We start from the raw sequence: 17136 nt of genomic DNA, 5'->3' as shown, positions 1-17136 counted from the left end.
TGGACAAAAATGTGGAGAGAGTTAATGTACTTAAGTGTTTGAACAATACAATCAAGATTTTACATGCCTAGAATATCAGATATGGCTATGACAAGTGGAGACTATGTATAGGTATATATGAAAAACAAAGAACTTAGAATGTCAGAAAACAATTCCTTCACATTTCATTGCTTATTTTTTACATGATATAGGCTCCATTTTTCCTTCCAAGTTATCCTTCTGCAGGGAAAAAAAATGTTACATATCCAGAGGCCCAGTTTGGACTCATATTTATCATTCTACAACCCCATAGAGCTAAACTGTGCTCTCAGTCACACCAGTATAAATCAAAATGAATCCACAGCTTCGAAAGACCTCCTCCTAAATTATCCCTGCACGACTGACAGCAAGATGAGCTCTTCTTCCTCCCACAGCAATGGCATAACTAGCGATTGCCTCCAGATGAGACCTCATTAGTCTTCATTCATCTGTGCACCTAGCTTTTCAGCTCTTGATATCTCTATTGATTAAAGAAATTAATATTTGTTTTCATGCAATTCCCAGCTTTGGAACAAGGGCCAGACTTACTATTTCACATTCTCAGTTACATCTGAAATGACTTCAGGCTTCTACTTGTGAGCCAAATCTTAGGTAAAACAAGTACAGGGAGAAACTGGCTCATCTTTTAGACCCGACAATGTCATTAGGAGCACATGCACTTGGCACAGTCAGCAGCACTCCTGAGCTTGCCACCACTCGGCTTTGCCCAAGGGAAGGACACCAAGACAGCTCCTCACAGCCCGTGCCCGCCACTCTGAAGCCCAAGCTGCCGTCGGGGAGCTCTCTCCAAGTCTGCCTGCGCACTGGCTGTGCTCGCACCGGGGTGCGCAAGGGCTAATTAGCTCCCACGGCTAACAGGGCCAATTAGTCCCACGCACTGCTGAGCTGACATGGCTGGATTGCTCGGAAAGACTCGTAACTCGGCAGTGCTCCATGGAGTCCCGGCCCCAGGGAACTCTGCTGCCAAAAGGGCCTCTGGGGCTCACACGTGCCATTGTGTCCCATCCCCGATGCGGGTGCGGAGCCGCCAGCCGAGCCGTGCCATGGGGGCTGTGGGGGCTCTGTGGGGCCAAGGCTTCCCCTCGCCTCACCCAGCCGGAGGCAGGGGTGCTCCCACGAGGCAGCAGCCTCCCAGAATTCATCGCCCCACCTGAGTCTTAGGGATCCTTAGGAAAGGAGTCAGCAGGGAATAGACTGTGGGGTGAATTAATTGTTCTGGCAGGCCAGAAATTTTTCAGCCCAAGTCACCCCAGGCTGACTCAAAAATAGCTCTGTAAAGGCTCGCACAGAGTGGGGCGGAGGTGCAACAGGGCTTCCAGTCTGCTGCTGGCTGCTCACACCAGCCCTCCAAAACAGCCCTGGGTCCCATACCAGGCCAGGCAGGGCCTCTTCTGACTGATACCACCCACAACATCCTGAAACATCCTCATAGCCAGGCCTTGCTTTTATCCATCTGCTCTCTCCAAGCCCCCGTCAGAAAGAGAAACAATGCATAGCACAGAGCTGGTTGTACAGCTGGTTCTGGCTGGTTCTGTATGACTGGAGCAACCACAAAAGCACCTTGACTTGAACCATAGGTCCAGGCTTGCCTAATATGATTTCCAAGGCTGCTATGATTCCATGAACTTTCCTACACAACTGTTAAGGCAAAATATGTTCTGGACAGGGAAATGAAAGAAACTTCCTGATGTGAAGTCGGTACAATTTTTGCTTTTCTATCAGTGTTCATGATAGTGATTTAAAGCACTTCAGCTTCAGAGGGTTCCTGATCCTGTCACAGATAAATACAAGGCTTCAGTTTTCCTAGAGGTAGCCATTATTGGCTAATACGATGAACTAGGGAAACCAAAGCCCCTTCATTTGCTACAGCAGGTATTTTCTACATTCACTGAGCAGCCTACACTGTGTCAGTAATTGAACGGGGGATACACTTCACCATTTTGCTGTGTTGGAGACTCCCTAACCCTGTTTCAAAGAAGCATTTGAACCGCAGCAGCTGAATAAATGAATAAAACGCAACCTCTTTGCAGATTATCAATGTACATCAACCGCATTCACTCATGCATCCTTACAAAAATCCCCTGCAGGTGCTACCTCCCTGGAAGCAGAGAAGGGAGAAGCACATCAAGGATGGAGTCACACACACTGGTTAGCAGAGCTGTGTGAGTCCTCCCCTGAGCTGCTCACTGCAGCACTACCCTCTTTCACATGCCCTTTGCCAGGAAATGTGTCATTCCAATGCAGATGTAACATCCTCATTTTTTTGTACTATTCTCATCAAAAGAAGCAATGCGGGTTGACACAGTTAAAAATTTCTCAGGAGTTATCAGCTTTATTCCTCCAATAACCCATTCCTTAATATGGAGGAGAAAGTACAAATTAATTCCTCCTACTCTGTATCAGCCACATGGCAGCACAATTTATTGCACCATCCATAAAACAGAGCCAACTTAAAACTAGATCACCTTTCCGACACAGTGACTTTTACACTCCAAACTACAGCATCCTGATATTAGGTTTGGGGTGAGCTTCAGTCCCTTCAGACACCAAATTCTTTCAGATTTATTGCAGTCTGGCAGTGTTATGTCTTTTATACTCTTTTTTGCTTTGTCTAGAAAGAGCAGGTTATACAAGAAGCTGCAAAAGTGTTGCTAGCATTTCTTACTGCCTAGCCTTGGTTGAGACCCAATGTTTCTAACAAATCACAGTTAGACAGAGATCCTCTTGTACTCCCAAATTCTTAATAGCATGCCATGTTCACTCCTTGTTTGCTCCCTTCACAACTGCATTTATTCCAAATAGGGCTTTGGACAGAAGGTGTAATTTAACCCATTAGTTTGATTCATTATTTGTTTCTAAGTATTCTGAAAAGTCCTGAACACCTACTGCTATCTCAAAAAATGCTTTTTTTTCTTTCTCTTTTCCTTCTTCTTTTTCTCCTTCTTCATTTTCTTTTCCTGTTCTTTTTCCCCTTTTCTTTTTCCATTTTCTTTTTTCCTTTTTTAAAATTTCTTTTTCATTTTTCTCTTTCTTTTCTGTTTCATTTTTCTTTGCCTTTTCTTTGACTTTGAATTTGACTTTGACTTCTTATTTCTCTTTTTTTTTTTTTTTTCTTTTCCTTATTTAATGAGGACTTGTTGTTCCAAAACACATTTTCTTCCATCAGGGCTGGCTCTAATTCCCCAGTCAGGTCTAACATCTGTATCTGTCTCAGCAGCTGCATTCTTTCACTGGTGCACTTACGCACTAAAACAAACACCCAAGATGTAGCTTAGTGGTTCTGAATCAATTTGAAAAGCTATAATAGTGTCTTCCTTCTGGAATTATCTTGTTTACTAGCTCCTACAGTGATGATCTCTGAATTATGGGTGTTTAGGGTAATGACAACCACTGTCTTTTTTTAAATTAATCACAAGATGGTGTTTCCTGAAGATACACCAGTTTGCAGTCCTAGTGCCTGCATGTGAATTAATACACATGGCAGCCATCTAAATTTAACTGTTTACCCCTGCCAAATTTTTCTGGCTTGTTCTTCCGCCATTCAGTTAATACATCACCTGAGAGCTGCCAGCTTTCCTCAAAAGGATCAATGTTTCTCAGATGCAGTAGCCATTGCAGGGACAGAGACAGAGGAGGAGAAAGGGAAATACCAGTGGCCTGACAGCCATTGTCACAAACCTGCTGCACCTTCAGCTCTTGCAGACACATTGCAGTGCTGCTGCCCTTAAATCTCACTCTCCCAGCAGTCACTTGGAGTCCGTGGGCCACCTCCATGCACACCTGTCTGCAGGCTGGGATATGCCATGGAAAACCACAGGATCCCACCTCAGCTGAAAGCAGTCTTGCCCTAAAACCAGGAGTGGGTCCAAGTTTTGCGTGGGTCAGGTGACCTACCTGAGAGGCAAGTAAGGGAGACAGAGAATGAGTATCTTCCAACCAGACCCTTGGCTGGGGGAAAAGGTCTTTCCTCTCCCCAGTCAATGGGATCGTGTGCCCTAAAACAGCTGAGGAGGTACTCCACTGGCACTAGAAATGCTTAGGTCAGATAAGTCATTTTGTCCACACCCCTATTAAACTTTTTCCTATGAGGTAAGTTATCCTATAAATTCTTTATGTTTTTAAACTGCTCAGGGATGAGATCTCTTCTTTCGTTCTTGAGAGGAATGCCTGTAATCAAATGTACAAAGTTTGACTTCTGCTTTTCGACACAAATTATCCATTTGTTTGGATTCTTTCTTCAAATCCTACCAATCCTGTGTTCATATATTCAGTTTACTATTCTAAGATTTTTCTCTCCAATACAAATATTTACCTGTGTTTGGCCCCATCCTTCAAAATTATTCCCATATGTCCTTTAAGCTCATCAAAGCACTAAACACACACTTAATTCTGACCATATTTCTGAGATGATTTGCTCGTATATGCATTTCAAAATGTGCTTAACTGAATCCAGCCCACTTTCACTATTTTTTAAATAATTGTTCATCCTATTCATCTCCCAAAATGATAATCACACTGGAAAACCATATTCACATCTGAACCTTTTTGATTATTGCACTTCAAGTCTATTGCCTTGCTGTCTTTTGGGACTGAATGATTACCACCACTGGGCATTGGTCTTTATGCTCTGTTCCTCAAAAGTGTGGAAGTGCGAGCATATCATTGCAGATTTTCATAGTGTGAGTGAAATTAAGCAATTCGATTGCTTTTGATAGTCATTCCAGTATTTCATAGGAACCAGGTGTTTAACAGAATGTAGTCCCCAGAACGATTTGTTTCCCTGTTTTAGATCATAATTAGTACTGCGTTTACTCTTTCTCTGTTCTGTTGCATTCACAGCTATCTGTGGCTGCTCAGAACTAATTAGCAGTCATGCAATAAATCCGTTTGCTAATTTCCTAGAAAATCTGGGATGGTTCTCATCTCTGTAGCTTGCCATGGTCATAAGCAATTGTTTCTTGCTGCTTACCTTACCTACTGTTTGACAGTATTCCTTCCTGAAGTTGTAAGGATCCAGACTAATTTTATTACTAAAATTTAATGGAAAAAGTCATAACACTTACTGAACCATAACATTTACTGAGTAGCTCTCCCATTCTGCTTTCCCCTTGATCCCAAACAGATTTGCCTTATTTCTCCCACCATTATGCTACCCCTGTAGTATTTGACTCCTCTTAAGCCATGTGAGCAAATAGTCTGCAGGTTTGCTGACCTCACTTTATCCCAAATCTTCCCAGTGGCCATTGCAACCAGGTAAAAGATAATTATTGTGTTGAGTGAGATTCCAAAAAGGCACAGAGCCTGTTCCTGTTTGGATGCCTCTGCTTTTTCTTTTGGCACAGCCATGGGTGGAGAAACAGGAAGACAGGAGAAGGTTTTTAATTGCAACTATGTGATACAGACTTTACTATTTGCCTCTTTCAGCAAAGCAAGTTCATTAAAACTACCTTGTGAGTCCCAACAGTGAGAGCAGAATGCTCGGCACGAACACGTGCTCAGTGTTTCTCAGCAGCTGTTTACCCAGCGCACGGTCTAATTGCATCCTGTTCCTTTCCACAGCTCCACTCTGACATGGACAGGGGAGATGGCTCGATAAAATACATCCTCTCAGGAGAGGGAGCTGGCGTTGTGTTCACAATTGATGATACGACAGGGGACATTCATGCCATTCAGCGGCTGGACCGGGAAGAAAGGTCACAGTACACCCTCAGAGCACAGGCTCTGGACAGGCGAACGGGCCGGCCGATGGAACCAGAGTCAGAGTTTATCATCAAAATCCAAGACATCAATGACAATGAACCCAAGTTCCTGGATGGACCTTACGTAGCCTCTGTTCCGGAAATGTCACCTGTGGGTAAGGCAAATTTTGTGGAGTCTCTTTCCCTTATAAGAAAATTGGAGATGGTCACCAAAACACAAATTCCCTGACTCCTTGAACTCAGCTTCTGCCCCTTGCGCAGGAGCTGCAGGACAGAGGAGCTCACCCTGGGGTGCCTGGTTGCTGTAGAAAAGGGAATGCAGGCTTTACATCAGCATCAGCTCAGCCCCTCTGAAAGAAAATGTGCCAAGGGAAGCCTGAGAGCTGAAGAAAGGTGTGAATCAAACATGCCATGCTCAGACAATTTGTAGTAACATAGTGCCCCTTCTCCTCTGACATCAGATGGTAGAAATAGTAATGACCATTAGACAACTATTACCATCCCAAAAATAACACAGTCTTAGCAACCTAATCAAGTTCATACTGAGAGCTCAACTACTGTCCAGGAGCCCTTGAAAACATGGAGAAATTACAGCAATCATTAGCTCCTTCTAATCCATGTAAGCCTGCACTAAACAAAATCCAGTGAATCCTGAGATTATGGTACTATTTGCCCTCCACTTTTAGAGAATGGGACCATCTTGAAGACACTCCTGTTATTGCAATGTAGAAGACAAACAGTAGCTTTCCATCTACACAAGTCAGGAGAAATCATTTCCATATAGTAAATTAAATAATCACATAAAATACTCTTTTTCTGGACTCTTTTTCTTTCTTTTTGAGTTGTTTTTTTGCTTATTGCTTTTTGGCTCTGTGACATCACTGCAGAGAAAATAATACCATATAAATTTCATGTCCTGAAGTTACAGATATGCTTCAATTCCTCATTCTTCAATATTATGTTGGCATAAAACTAGAGAGAGGCATCAAATACAAAAGTTCCACTCAGAAATAATGTTTCTTAATGGTAATGGCTAGCCTGAATTCACATTTATCTTCAAGTGCTTATCTAGTAACACTGGATTTGTTTCTAACACAAAACATTATGTAGAAGGCTAGATACATTCATAAAGGCATTGTCTGACATTTTAAGGAGTCAAAACTCACGCATATTTCAGTTGTGCCTCACCTTCTCCTTGTTCTTGATAAATTACATCACCTGCAAGCCATTACTAGCTTCAGAGGAAGCAGACCTTGAAAAACAATTGAAAAAAGAAGTATATATGCCTCTGTGTGGGTTCCAAAAGGCACTTCAGCAGTGTATAATCTCTAGGCCGTGCAATGTAAACTGCAATCCCACAGAGAGATTATCTCAGAGATACATCCCTTCCTGCTCACAGTTTGTGTACAATTTCCATCTCTCAGTCAACATACAGCATCTATGGGCCTGCTACAACAGTTAATGATTTATGTCAGCAGAGCTATGGAACTTCTTTGAGCTGCCTCCTAATAACACTTAAAATCAAGACAAGGGGAAAAGAAGCAAGCAGTATATAATTACCATCTCTCTGCCAGCCATAACAAAGTACTGTTAGTTCAGCAGTTCTGTAACTGTGGTCCATAGAGTACTTGCTGGTTTATATCTTCTTATAGATGCATGATGAATTAATACCTATTAATTCCTTTAGTGCTAATGAGCTACAAATATGAGCAGTAAATACAAGCACAATGAGCATCAAGTGAAAAAGTTTGGTTGGGGAAAGCTCTTGTTAGGCATTTCAATTTACTTTGAACTGTGTACTTTTCCTGCCAGCTCTTTATCCCACAAGGTCTTACCTTGATGGTTTTTTTGTCAGGCACCTCTGTTATCCAGGTGACAGCGACAGATGCTGATGACCCAACCTATGGGAACAGCGCGAGAGTCGTATACAGTATCCTCCAAGGACAACCATATTTCTCTGTGGACTCTCGGACAGGTATGTTATTTCATCAGGGAATGAGTCAGTGTGAAAACCAAAAGAAAAAGCTGCAAGCAGAAAGAAAGGGCAGTGCATCATTGCTGTGGTCAGAGAAATGTATTTCTGTGGCTTGGAGCCAAAACAGAGCAGCACTATGTGAGGGGTAAAGTAATGCTGTGGCAGTGAGTTCCAGAAGAAGAACGTGCTTTTTCCAGTGATATATTCCTCTGAATGACCATATTCTGCAACTCAGGATCTGGATGGGTTTGGTGCTGTAAATACTCTTGCTTGCTTTTATCATTGAAAAATGTCTTCAACAGATCTAGTTGATAACAAGGCTTAGGGGAAAAAAAATCTATGAACCAGCCAGGACTGGAAAGTGCAAGCTAAAGGATGCAGTTATCTGGAGTATTTTTACCTAAGGGCGCTCTTGTTAATAACCTTACATTTATCTATAGGACACCCTCTCTGTTTTGCTTGCTTTCTCTCTCTCTTTTCTGTATATATCCAAGGTTTATATTCAAAAGTGGAATCTGACAGATTTTGACAGTTTCTAAAGGGCATCTGTAGTGCTAAGGTCAGAAACTCAAGAGACGATAGTCACTGCAGAGCCCTAGGGGACAACATAGGAAAAACACTGAATAATCTACTTCTGAAGTTAGCAGTTTACGGGATAGGTGCTCTAGCCAAAGACAAATTTGTGTGTGGCATATTATTTTCTCAGCTTTGTTTATATTTACAATATAAATAAACTACTAATGTTCCTTTTGTAATCAGGTGTCAACCACAGACAAATAAGGGCATAATCACAGATTTGCTGAGTACCAAATTATTTCTAGGAAAGCAAAGGACCAATAGTCAGGATCGGATCCAGTACAGATTTAATCACTAGGATGCAGCTTATACAGAAGAGAGGCCCTTAAGTCCAAAATCATGTACTTTATGGGTATTTAACCCAGAAAAGGTCTTTTTCTCCTCTTATTATCTTCCCAGTCACTTAGATCTGCATCTCTGAACAGGTTCAGAGATGCCTCAGCCTTTAGCTGCCAGAGTCAGCAACTGGACTCCCATTTAGGGTAAGCACTGTTGTGGGCCATAAGCCATTTCCCTATCACAAGTACAGGACTGTAATCAGCTTCCCCTGTGCAAACTCACCCTGTGGGATTTGGTAGCCCACAAAATGCAATTGCAGCTCTGACATTCTTCTAACACAGAGCTAGAGCATAAATGACCTACAGCTCCTTTGTATTCATAGATAGTGATTAAAACACCCAATAGTGGACACCTTATTTCAGTACAGTCCTCCTCTAGAAGCGCTTGGATTCCTTACCATTTACCTCCCAACGCAGCCTCTTGGTTCCAGAGGTGTGCTCCTATTCCTATTCTGTCACTGTCCTCACAGGTGCTGAACAAGTGTCTATGTGAAAGCACAACTTCAAAGGAAAGTTGAGAGCCTTCTCCTCCCTTTTTCCAGGATATTTCTACAGCCTGACAATCATATTCCCCTACAAGATAAAAGAAGTCTCCCACTTCCTAAGAAACCATCTGGCTGTTATAGAAAAGAAAGGACATCACCTCTGCTCTTTACTGTTTTCTTAAGAGCACAGACCTCGCTCAGTTTAGTGAAAGAAATGGTTCCAGCACACTTATTTGGAAGACCTGAGGATCTGAACCTTTCCCATAGTCTTTCCCATAGCCCTAAGGATGGGTTTAATGTTCACCGCTATCCTTAGCATTTCTTTGCAGACAGACTGTGTGCAGCAGCATCAGATGCTCCCTGCTCTGCATTGCTACACCTCTGGGTACCTGATCTGGCTCTGAGTCTTGGTGTCCTGGACTAGCCCTCCTCTAGGGACTGGAGGCCCCAAAGATAGGCATGGCATGCCTGGGGTTTAGGCACTGATGTCTTTTTTTTAGGTCAAGCCAAGAGTGGAAATTCCCTACAAAGTGTTCATATATGGAGAAAATACTTCCCAAAATGCTAAGTATTTTCATATCTTATTTATAAATCCATGGGAGCTGAGGAACTACAGCACTTCACAGGAGGCACTCAGCTTTACAGGATGGGGCTCAGAAGAACTCCATGCAGGAAAATTAAAATAGCGCACTGCGTGTTGTTCCGTACTGGTCACTATTTCTTCCCTTCACACACAGTGATAATTGCCAACACAGTATCTTTTTACTGCTTTTTTATTAAACCCATACATTGTCTTTCTGCTAAAAATAAAGACTAAATGCAGATCAATCAAGTTAATAGTGTCCTGATGTGCAAGTGCTGCGTGTTGAGCCGTGCGAGCGGGATGGTGCCTGGGGCTGACACACACTTGCCCCCACCCCGAAGGGCATCCCAAACGTGTCGCTAGCAAGGGAGTGTCCCCTGGCAGCGCATCCCCGGGCTGCTCTGCCGGCTGCTCGATGGAGGTGCTGCAGGCGGGAGGGCTGGAGGACGGGCAGCGGGAGACGCGGAGCTGTGCGGGCACAGCGGGGCCGCCCGGCACTCCCGCGGCACCGGCAGCGCTGCCGGGGCCGGCGCTCGCAGCCTCCAAAAGAGAAGTGTTGCTGCCACCTCATGTCCTCTCGCAGTAGTGTTACCCCGAAGGGAAGGGACGCCCTGCGGTCTCGGGGAGCGGTGGCCCCTCCGGAGCGGGTGCAGCGGCATCTCCACACATTCTGCACTCGAAGGACACGAGCAAAGCCCGCGGGCTCATGCCAGGTGGCCTCCAGGACTGCGTGCTTAGGAACACTCTGGAAAACTCGTCTTGATGGATTTTTTAGCAAAGCACATCACTTCCAGTTTTTGTGCAGAGATAGTCATCCTGAGCAGGGCCTTAATTCGACGTAGCACACTGTTCCCAAAAAGCTTTTCCTTGGAAGGCAACATTTTAATTTTGAACAGACAGCCTGTCCCAGAGCTGATGCATTTTAACTGGCTTCTTTAAAATTCACACCTTCTGTTAACCTAGATTCACTTGGGTGAGTTTTACTCTGCCAGGAAAGGTGGGATTCAGTGCAGGTCTCATTCTTGACAGAGGGAATAGGATGCAGGAGCAAGAGCCCTCCACCCTCTTTGTATACTCTCTAACTGCCATTTTCTTTTGTTCCCCAAACCCCTTTCCACCCTCAATCTCAGGCTTAATTAGAACAGCTCTAATGAACATGGACCGAGAAGCAAAAGAATATTACGAAGTGATTATCCAGGCCAAGGATATGGGTGGACAGCTGGGAGGATTAGCTGGAACAACCACAGTCAACATCACCCTCTCTGATGTCAATGACAATCCACCCAGATTTCCACAGAGTGAGTACCCGTGGTGCCAGGACAGGCAAAAAAGGGGTGGCTGAGTTTTACGTCTGCTGTTTGCTCTCATGACAGCCATTTTCAAACTCAGGATAGTGACTACTAGAGATGGGCAGAATTTTTTGGATTTGATACGGAACTCTCCTTCAGAAAGATGTCAAAAGGAATTATTCAATACCTTGCCTTTCAGAAAAGATTTCTGACCTCAAAAATGATCAAAAACAACACCTTTTTTAAAGGATGAGAAATTAATTTACAGAAAAAGGCAGGAAGGAGAACTTTTGTGTTTAGACTCCTCATGGCCATTGCCTTTGGCTACTAATTGCTGCTCCGATTGTCCTTTCATCCTATCTCCAGAGGATGTCTCTCAAATCAGGGACATGTGGTGGTGCTGGAAGTTGAAAGATAATTTATTCAACACTCCAGCCAGGCCACAGCAGGGGAGTGTCTGGGAGCTGTGCTGCCACTGTGGAGTGGGTTGTCATACAGGCTGTTCTCTGGGAAAGGTTCATCTAAACCTTGGCAATATACAGTTAAACCCTAAGATATGGAACAGCCATAGTTAATGGAATGCAAAAATAGGCAACTCCACTCTTATCAGAAACATTATTTTGTACTTACAAAAGTGAACTTCAAAACAAGATTTGCAATATTTTGCTCTTTGTTTATAAGATTTTTTTATCACATTTATTTACATAATTCTATATTGTGGTTAAAATTTTGAAAGAAGCTTTTCAGTTTTGATTGAACTAAATCTTCCAAGAGATATAATTTTGGGGTTTTTTTAAGAAAACTGATTCTTCTAGTGGTGTAAATCAATCTCAAGCCATTTTGGTTTTGACATTTTTATCATTTAGCTGAGTAATGCAAACTCCCGCAGTTCTTTTTGTTGGTATTCTTCTTCTCCATCTGTTTCTGCATGTTGCACTGCTAAATCAAAGTGTTCCACTAAGATCATCAAGAAATCTCAACTTCCACTTTTCTTCTTCTGTTAAAGCAACTTGTTAAGCAAACCATTGCCAATTGTGTTTTGAAAGTGACATGAATTGTAACTGATATCAAACTCTTGATTAAGAAAAATGACAATTCATCAAACCTCATCCTTGGTGTCATTCTGCCTTGTAAAGCTCAATAGATGATGCAGTCAACAGAGAGGGTGCAACAAGGAAGGTTTGAATTTAAAGTATGATGCCAGAGAAGTATTTTAGGTACAACATTTATATTTTAAAAATACACTTTTAAAATAGCAGGTTGTTCTTTCCCCAGTCTTGCTGCTAAGCAAATTAGCAATGCAACAAATGTGCTCAAGACAGTATTTGTAGGGAGAGGCAATACATTTTAATAGAGTAACTGGTAAATTTGAAAGAAATTGACAAGATCCTGAGCTTTCTTCAGGGCTGAAAAGAAGTTTGTAGGGACTTGAGAAAGGATTTTTGGTGCTCAAAACTTATGTTTATTCCTGCTGTACAAACTGATCTAATAAAAAGATGCCTGTCCTATTAAATCTGTTCCATACCCTGCTTTATATCATGGCTGCAACAGCACTGGTGTTAATTGCCCTATTTTTCTAGTTGAAGTTCCTATCTTCAGGTGTATTGCTGTTAAAAAAAAAAAAACCCATTCAACAAACCTTTTTATGTAACAAACACCTAAATAAAACTTCCCCAGGGAATTTATCTGGGCTGTAGCTTTTTAAAGGAAATCACACGGCTGCCACAGCTTTGGGAGAGGTACTACAGGCTCTCTACAGGCCATGCAGCATTGTGGCCTGCCCTGATCTGCTCTTTGCATTGCTGTGCAGTTTTTGGTTCCTCTTCACAGCCTGGTTTCTCACCTCTCTCCCTCTGTGCTGCTCGTTCCAGAGCATTATCAGATGAGTGTGCTGGAGTCTGCTCCTGTCAGCTCCACCGTGGGCCGCGTGGTTGCTAAAGACCTGGATGAAGGCATTAATGCAGAGATGAAATACAGCCTTGTGGATGGAGATGGACTGGATGTCTTTGATATTAACACTGATCCTAATTACCAAGTTGGCATCATCACTGTGAGAAAGGTAAAAAAGCTTCCTTTTTATAGTAATTTATATGGCTAACAGTCCTGATTACATTTTATGTGTGGAATATTCCCTTACGCCAGCAGTAACTTGGTTCCCATTACATGACAGTAGCCCCTTTCCAGCTGTAAAGCACAATTTCTTTAGCACTTATTGCTAAAATATGAAAACAGACTGCATTCCTAGGAACAACTTCTATAAAGTGGGGACAGCATTAGCATAAACATGTCTTTTCCCACCAAAGGAATGTTCTGATTCCCTATTTATCTATTTAAATATTCTCTGTAGCTTAATTATCCTACAATGCAAGAAATTAGATCAATATTTGCATTTGAACTGTACATATTTTTCATTCTGGTGTTCCACAAACAATAATAAAGCATGCCTTGGAATTATTTATAAACCAATAAAACTCAGCCAGTGGTTTTTTTTTTTAATTGCTGCTTGAAGATCCATAAATGCTAATTAGGCTAGAAGAAGCTGTCTCTAAAATGGCAGCTGTGAAACTGCTGGTACTCTGTACCACAGGCTATGCAGGAAGGCATCGAGTATTTTGCTTAGGCTCCCTGCTATAGGATATTTATTCTACAATCTTACATAAATGTTAGAAGTTCAACTCTGTTTCTAGGTTATGAAATTGTAACCATATTTCTGCCTAAGCATATCTCGTGTACTAATAAGGAAGTATAGTCTCCATTTAAATAGCCTGGGATTAAATTGTGCACTAAAATGGAACAATACAGGGGAGAGCTTTGACCTTGCAAGTCTCTGCCCTACAGCAAAGCATTTAAGCATGTATTTATGGTCACCTCTCCCCAGCTCTTGTTTATGCATATTAGTCCCTAAAGTTAAGCATATCTTCTGGAACAAAATAGATGTTGAATGCAAACTTTAATGTAATTTTCCACTCATTTATCAATGAAAGAAAATAGTTTCTTTGGAGTAAATGTGTCAATAAGCTTGACTTTTGTTATTATGAATACAGTTTTGCTACATGTTCATGTATGTCCAGAGGAGTTATAAAATGTATGGTATCAATCATATTAGAAGTGTACTGGCATCAGGTACATATTGCTCAATCCACCTACTGTACATAAACATTTGTAACATTTTATGTATGTCTCTAGCTTTATATAATGCTGTGATTATCAGTAGCCAAACACTGGGAAAGTTGTCCTTTGGATCCACTCAAGAAACAAAAAAAAAGATTCAACTGGTGTCAATACAAAAGGATATCAAAATGGGGGGAGAGGGGAGAGAGAATTTCTAAAATGTCTAAATCAAGAATGAAATCTTATTTAAAAGTAAGATAATCTTTCCCTTTAATTATTCTTGACAGATTTCCCAAAAATAATTAACACTTCTAGCATGGGCATCAGAAAACCAGAATTTACAGTCGTTGACAAGACTGTTGCTTGTGGTGTTGTGGTGACTTATCAGACCCTACTAATCCCACAAAATGTTGAGCACCTCCTGAAGATTTACAGTTCCTTCCAAACTCCCTGCCTGGGAGACTGATGCTCACCCTACCTTCCTTTTCCCCTGCCTTCCCTTTTGCACTGCCCATGGAAGGCAGGGTGGTGGGTTCCCCAGCCAGCACAGCACCCGAGAGAGCCCTGCCCTGTCCTGCCTTCCTTCCCTGGTCAATCACTTTCTCTTGCTGAACTCCCCCCTGCATAGTGCACCTCCCAGTGCCTGTGTCAGCACTGGCAGAAGGAGGACAAGGATGAGGAGCACTTTCCATGGGCTGCCTCTCCTCTTGTCTGTGTTTTACAGCATGTTTTACAGCATACTCAGTTCACAGGAGAGGGCAACATGCTTGCCCTCCCTATGGGACCAACACTGGGAAGAAATTTGAATGCACCAATGGCAGACAAATCTGATGAGGAGGACAGTGGTGTTGAGGCATTACCACAGGAGAGAAACAGGAGGGAAACTCACCTTTTACAATGAAGGAGTCCGAGGCAAACAGGAGCATCAAAAATGTGATGGTCTAGCACACTTTTCTGATTTTTCTAATTTTTCTAACTTGATCTGAGTGATTATATGTTTTAATAATGTAACTGGGTTTAATAATTGTTAAGTGTGTCTGTGATTTAACTGCTCTTTTTATAACTTAGCTTTTTTAGTGTACATGCAATGTTTCTCATGCAGTGTTCTTCACGTGGGAAATCATTAAATATAATGGCCTCTTTCTTAGTATAGGCTTAGGCACCTTTGTATTGCACATTCCTTGCCAGATGGACAATAAATGTTGCTTGGTCCTGTGATTATATCTTACTGCTATTTTTACAGTGAATAAATATGCAACTGGTAGACAATAATGACTCTGCAGCAAGGGATATTACATTTGTAGACCTCGCCAAATCCTTGCTGACAAGTGCTATGCCTGCAATAGTCGCTGATGTACCAGGTGGCACTAAAGGCAGCAGGAGCAAATTTCGGATCACCTGTTTGTATCTGCTGCCACAGACTGCACAGTTTGTGCTGTCTCACTCACTGCACAGCTTCTCCAGCAGTACTGGACCATCATGTCCCCAGCACAAGAAAGCAGTTCCCATTCCAGACTTCATTCTTTACTCCCATGTACTAAATGCTGAGCGATTTTCAGTTTCATAATTTCAAGAATGCCAGTCTTTAGTCAGGCATTCCTATGCAGGACATCAGTGCTGTGAAAGCATGAGCTTTGATATGTCACTGCAACATTTCCAATTCTGGAGAAGGAAGCTGTTGCGGCAGCAGACAAGTACTGAAGACTTGACTGAATTCAGAGGTGGTTTGAGGCCCATAGTATATACTGCTGCCATGCCTGAGCATGGAAATCTTCTCCTGATGCTGCTTAAACTAGTACATGCCTCATGGCTGCAGAACTGGACACCACTGAGCATGGCAGGAAAGAAATGGGTTATGAGTGGTGAAGGAGAACTTTACAGTGATGATCTTTGCACCTTTGACTTCCAATTGCTTTGGCATCCTCCTTTTCTATTTTTCTGCCCATCTCCATGCATCAGTCTGGTGGTTGGCCTTCAGATAGAAAGAGCTGAATAGAATAAGCAAAGGGGTTGGATGGGAGCAGCAGCAATCTTACTGTAATCTGAATGAACTGCTGCTGTGTGTGGTAATTCCACACATGATGCTCAAATCCCTGTGTACAAATAAAGCCACTCTTTTTGAAAGTGAGTCATGTAACAAAGAGGGGTATGCCCCACTGGATGACTCTGAGATTAGCCATTTCTTTCCTGGTACAAAGTTTGTCTTGCTCAGAATCTGTGCAAGCTAAGGGAATTCAGCCATGCTGGTTTTCAGCATTAAAACTCCCCAGATGATTCAAGTAAAGGGTTGTGACCATTTAACCACAGCATAATTGCTTGCAACTTCTGACTGCAACTTGAGAAGTGTGGCTGTATCCTCTGTAAGCTGTATTTCATCTGGTGAAATTTTTTTTATATTTTGGACTGGTCCTTCCATACTGTGATTCTGGTTTGTCAAATCCTTTCAGTTATCTCTTACCAAGACTGGTAAGTAGCACATTAAATATGGAATTTTTCATTCAGTTCTAAGAAGGTTTGGAGAGACCTTATTTTCTTCAGGGATCTCTGAAAAGAAGATGGAAGGGAGATGAAAAATTTATTTATTGAGAGGTTCAGTGTCAGCATTAATTACTTCTATAGCCATGTATACCAAATCAGTAGTTTTATCTAGACAGGAAATCAAATTCAGGTAACTACTAACAGAGGAAGCTGGCCCCCTTTATCCATTGTCTCAGGAAGGAAAGAAAAGGGAAAAGGAAACCTTTCTCAATCCCTGCTTCAAATAATACTTGAGTATTTAATATTTCACATTTCATATGAAGTGGAAGAGTTCCCACAGGAAGATATCAGGGATTATTTATAATTAAACTGCTTTGAAATTAAACTGTTCTCTAGGCAGGGAGCAGATTCAAATCCCAGCACTCATCATACCTGGACTGTGAACCTGTGTTTAGGATACTTACTGAAAGGAGCAGGTGAAAAAACCTTGCTCCAAGGAAGGATAGATGATGGATAAAAACTGGAACAAGAACTTGAAAGAGAGGCTGACCATGCTCCGTGCT

At 42.2% G+C, this 17136-nt stretch overlaps 1 protein-coding gene across 2 annotated transcripts in view; it reads left to right on the top strand.

Moving 5' to 3' along the window:
• Window positions 1–17136, top strand: part of CDH20 (cadherin 20) — a 119184-nt gene that overhangs the window by 82774 nt on the left and 19274 nt on the right. For both annotated transcript variants that reach the window (XM_042048792.1, XM_042048793.1), the window contains exons 3-6: window positions 5599–5893; window positions 7594–7713; window positions 10826–10993; window positions 12856–13043. In XM_042048792.1, the coding sequence (XP_041904726.1) occupies window positions 5599–5893; window positions 7594–7713; window positions 10826–10993; window positions 12856–13043 (771 nt within the window). The remainder of the gene's footprint in view (window positions 1–5598; window positions 5894–7593; window positions 7714–10825; window positions 10994–12855; window positions 13044–17136) is intronic.

Source organism: Corvus kubaryi, unplaced genomic scaffold (assembly GCF_017639235.1).
Source record: "Corvus kubaryi isolate FWS band 111438036 unplaced genomic scaffold, C.kubaryi_AGA036_p1.0 68, whole genome shotgun sequence".
Classification (NCBI taxonomy): Eukaryota; Metazoa; Chordata; class Aves; order Passeriformes; family Corvidae; genus Corvus; species Corvus kubaryi.
This window is presented reverse-complemented; position numbering and strand designations above follow the sequence as displayed.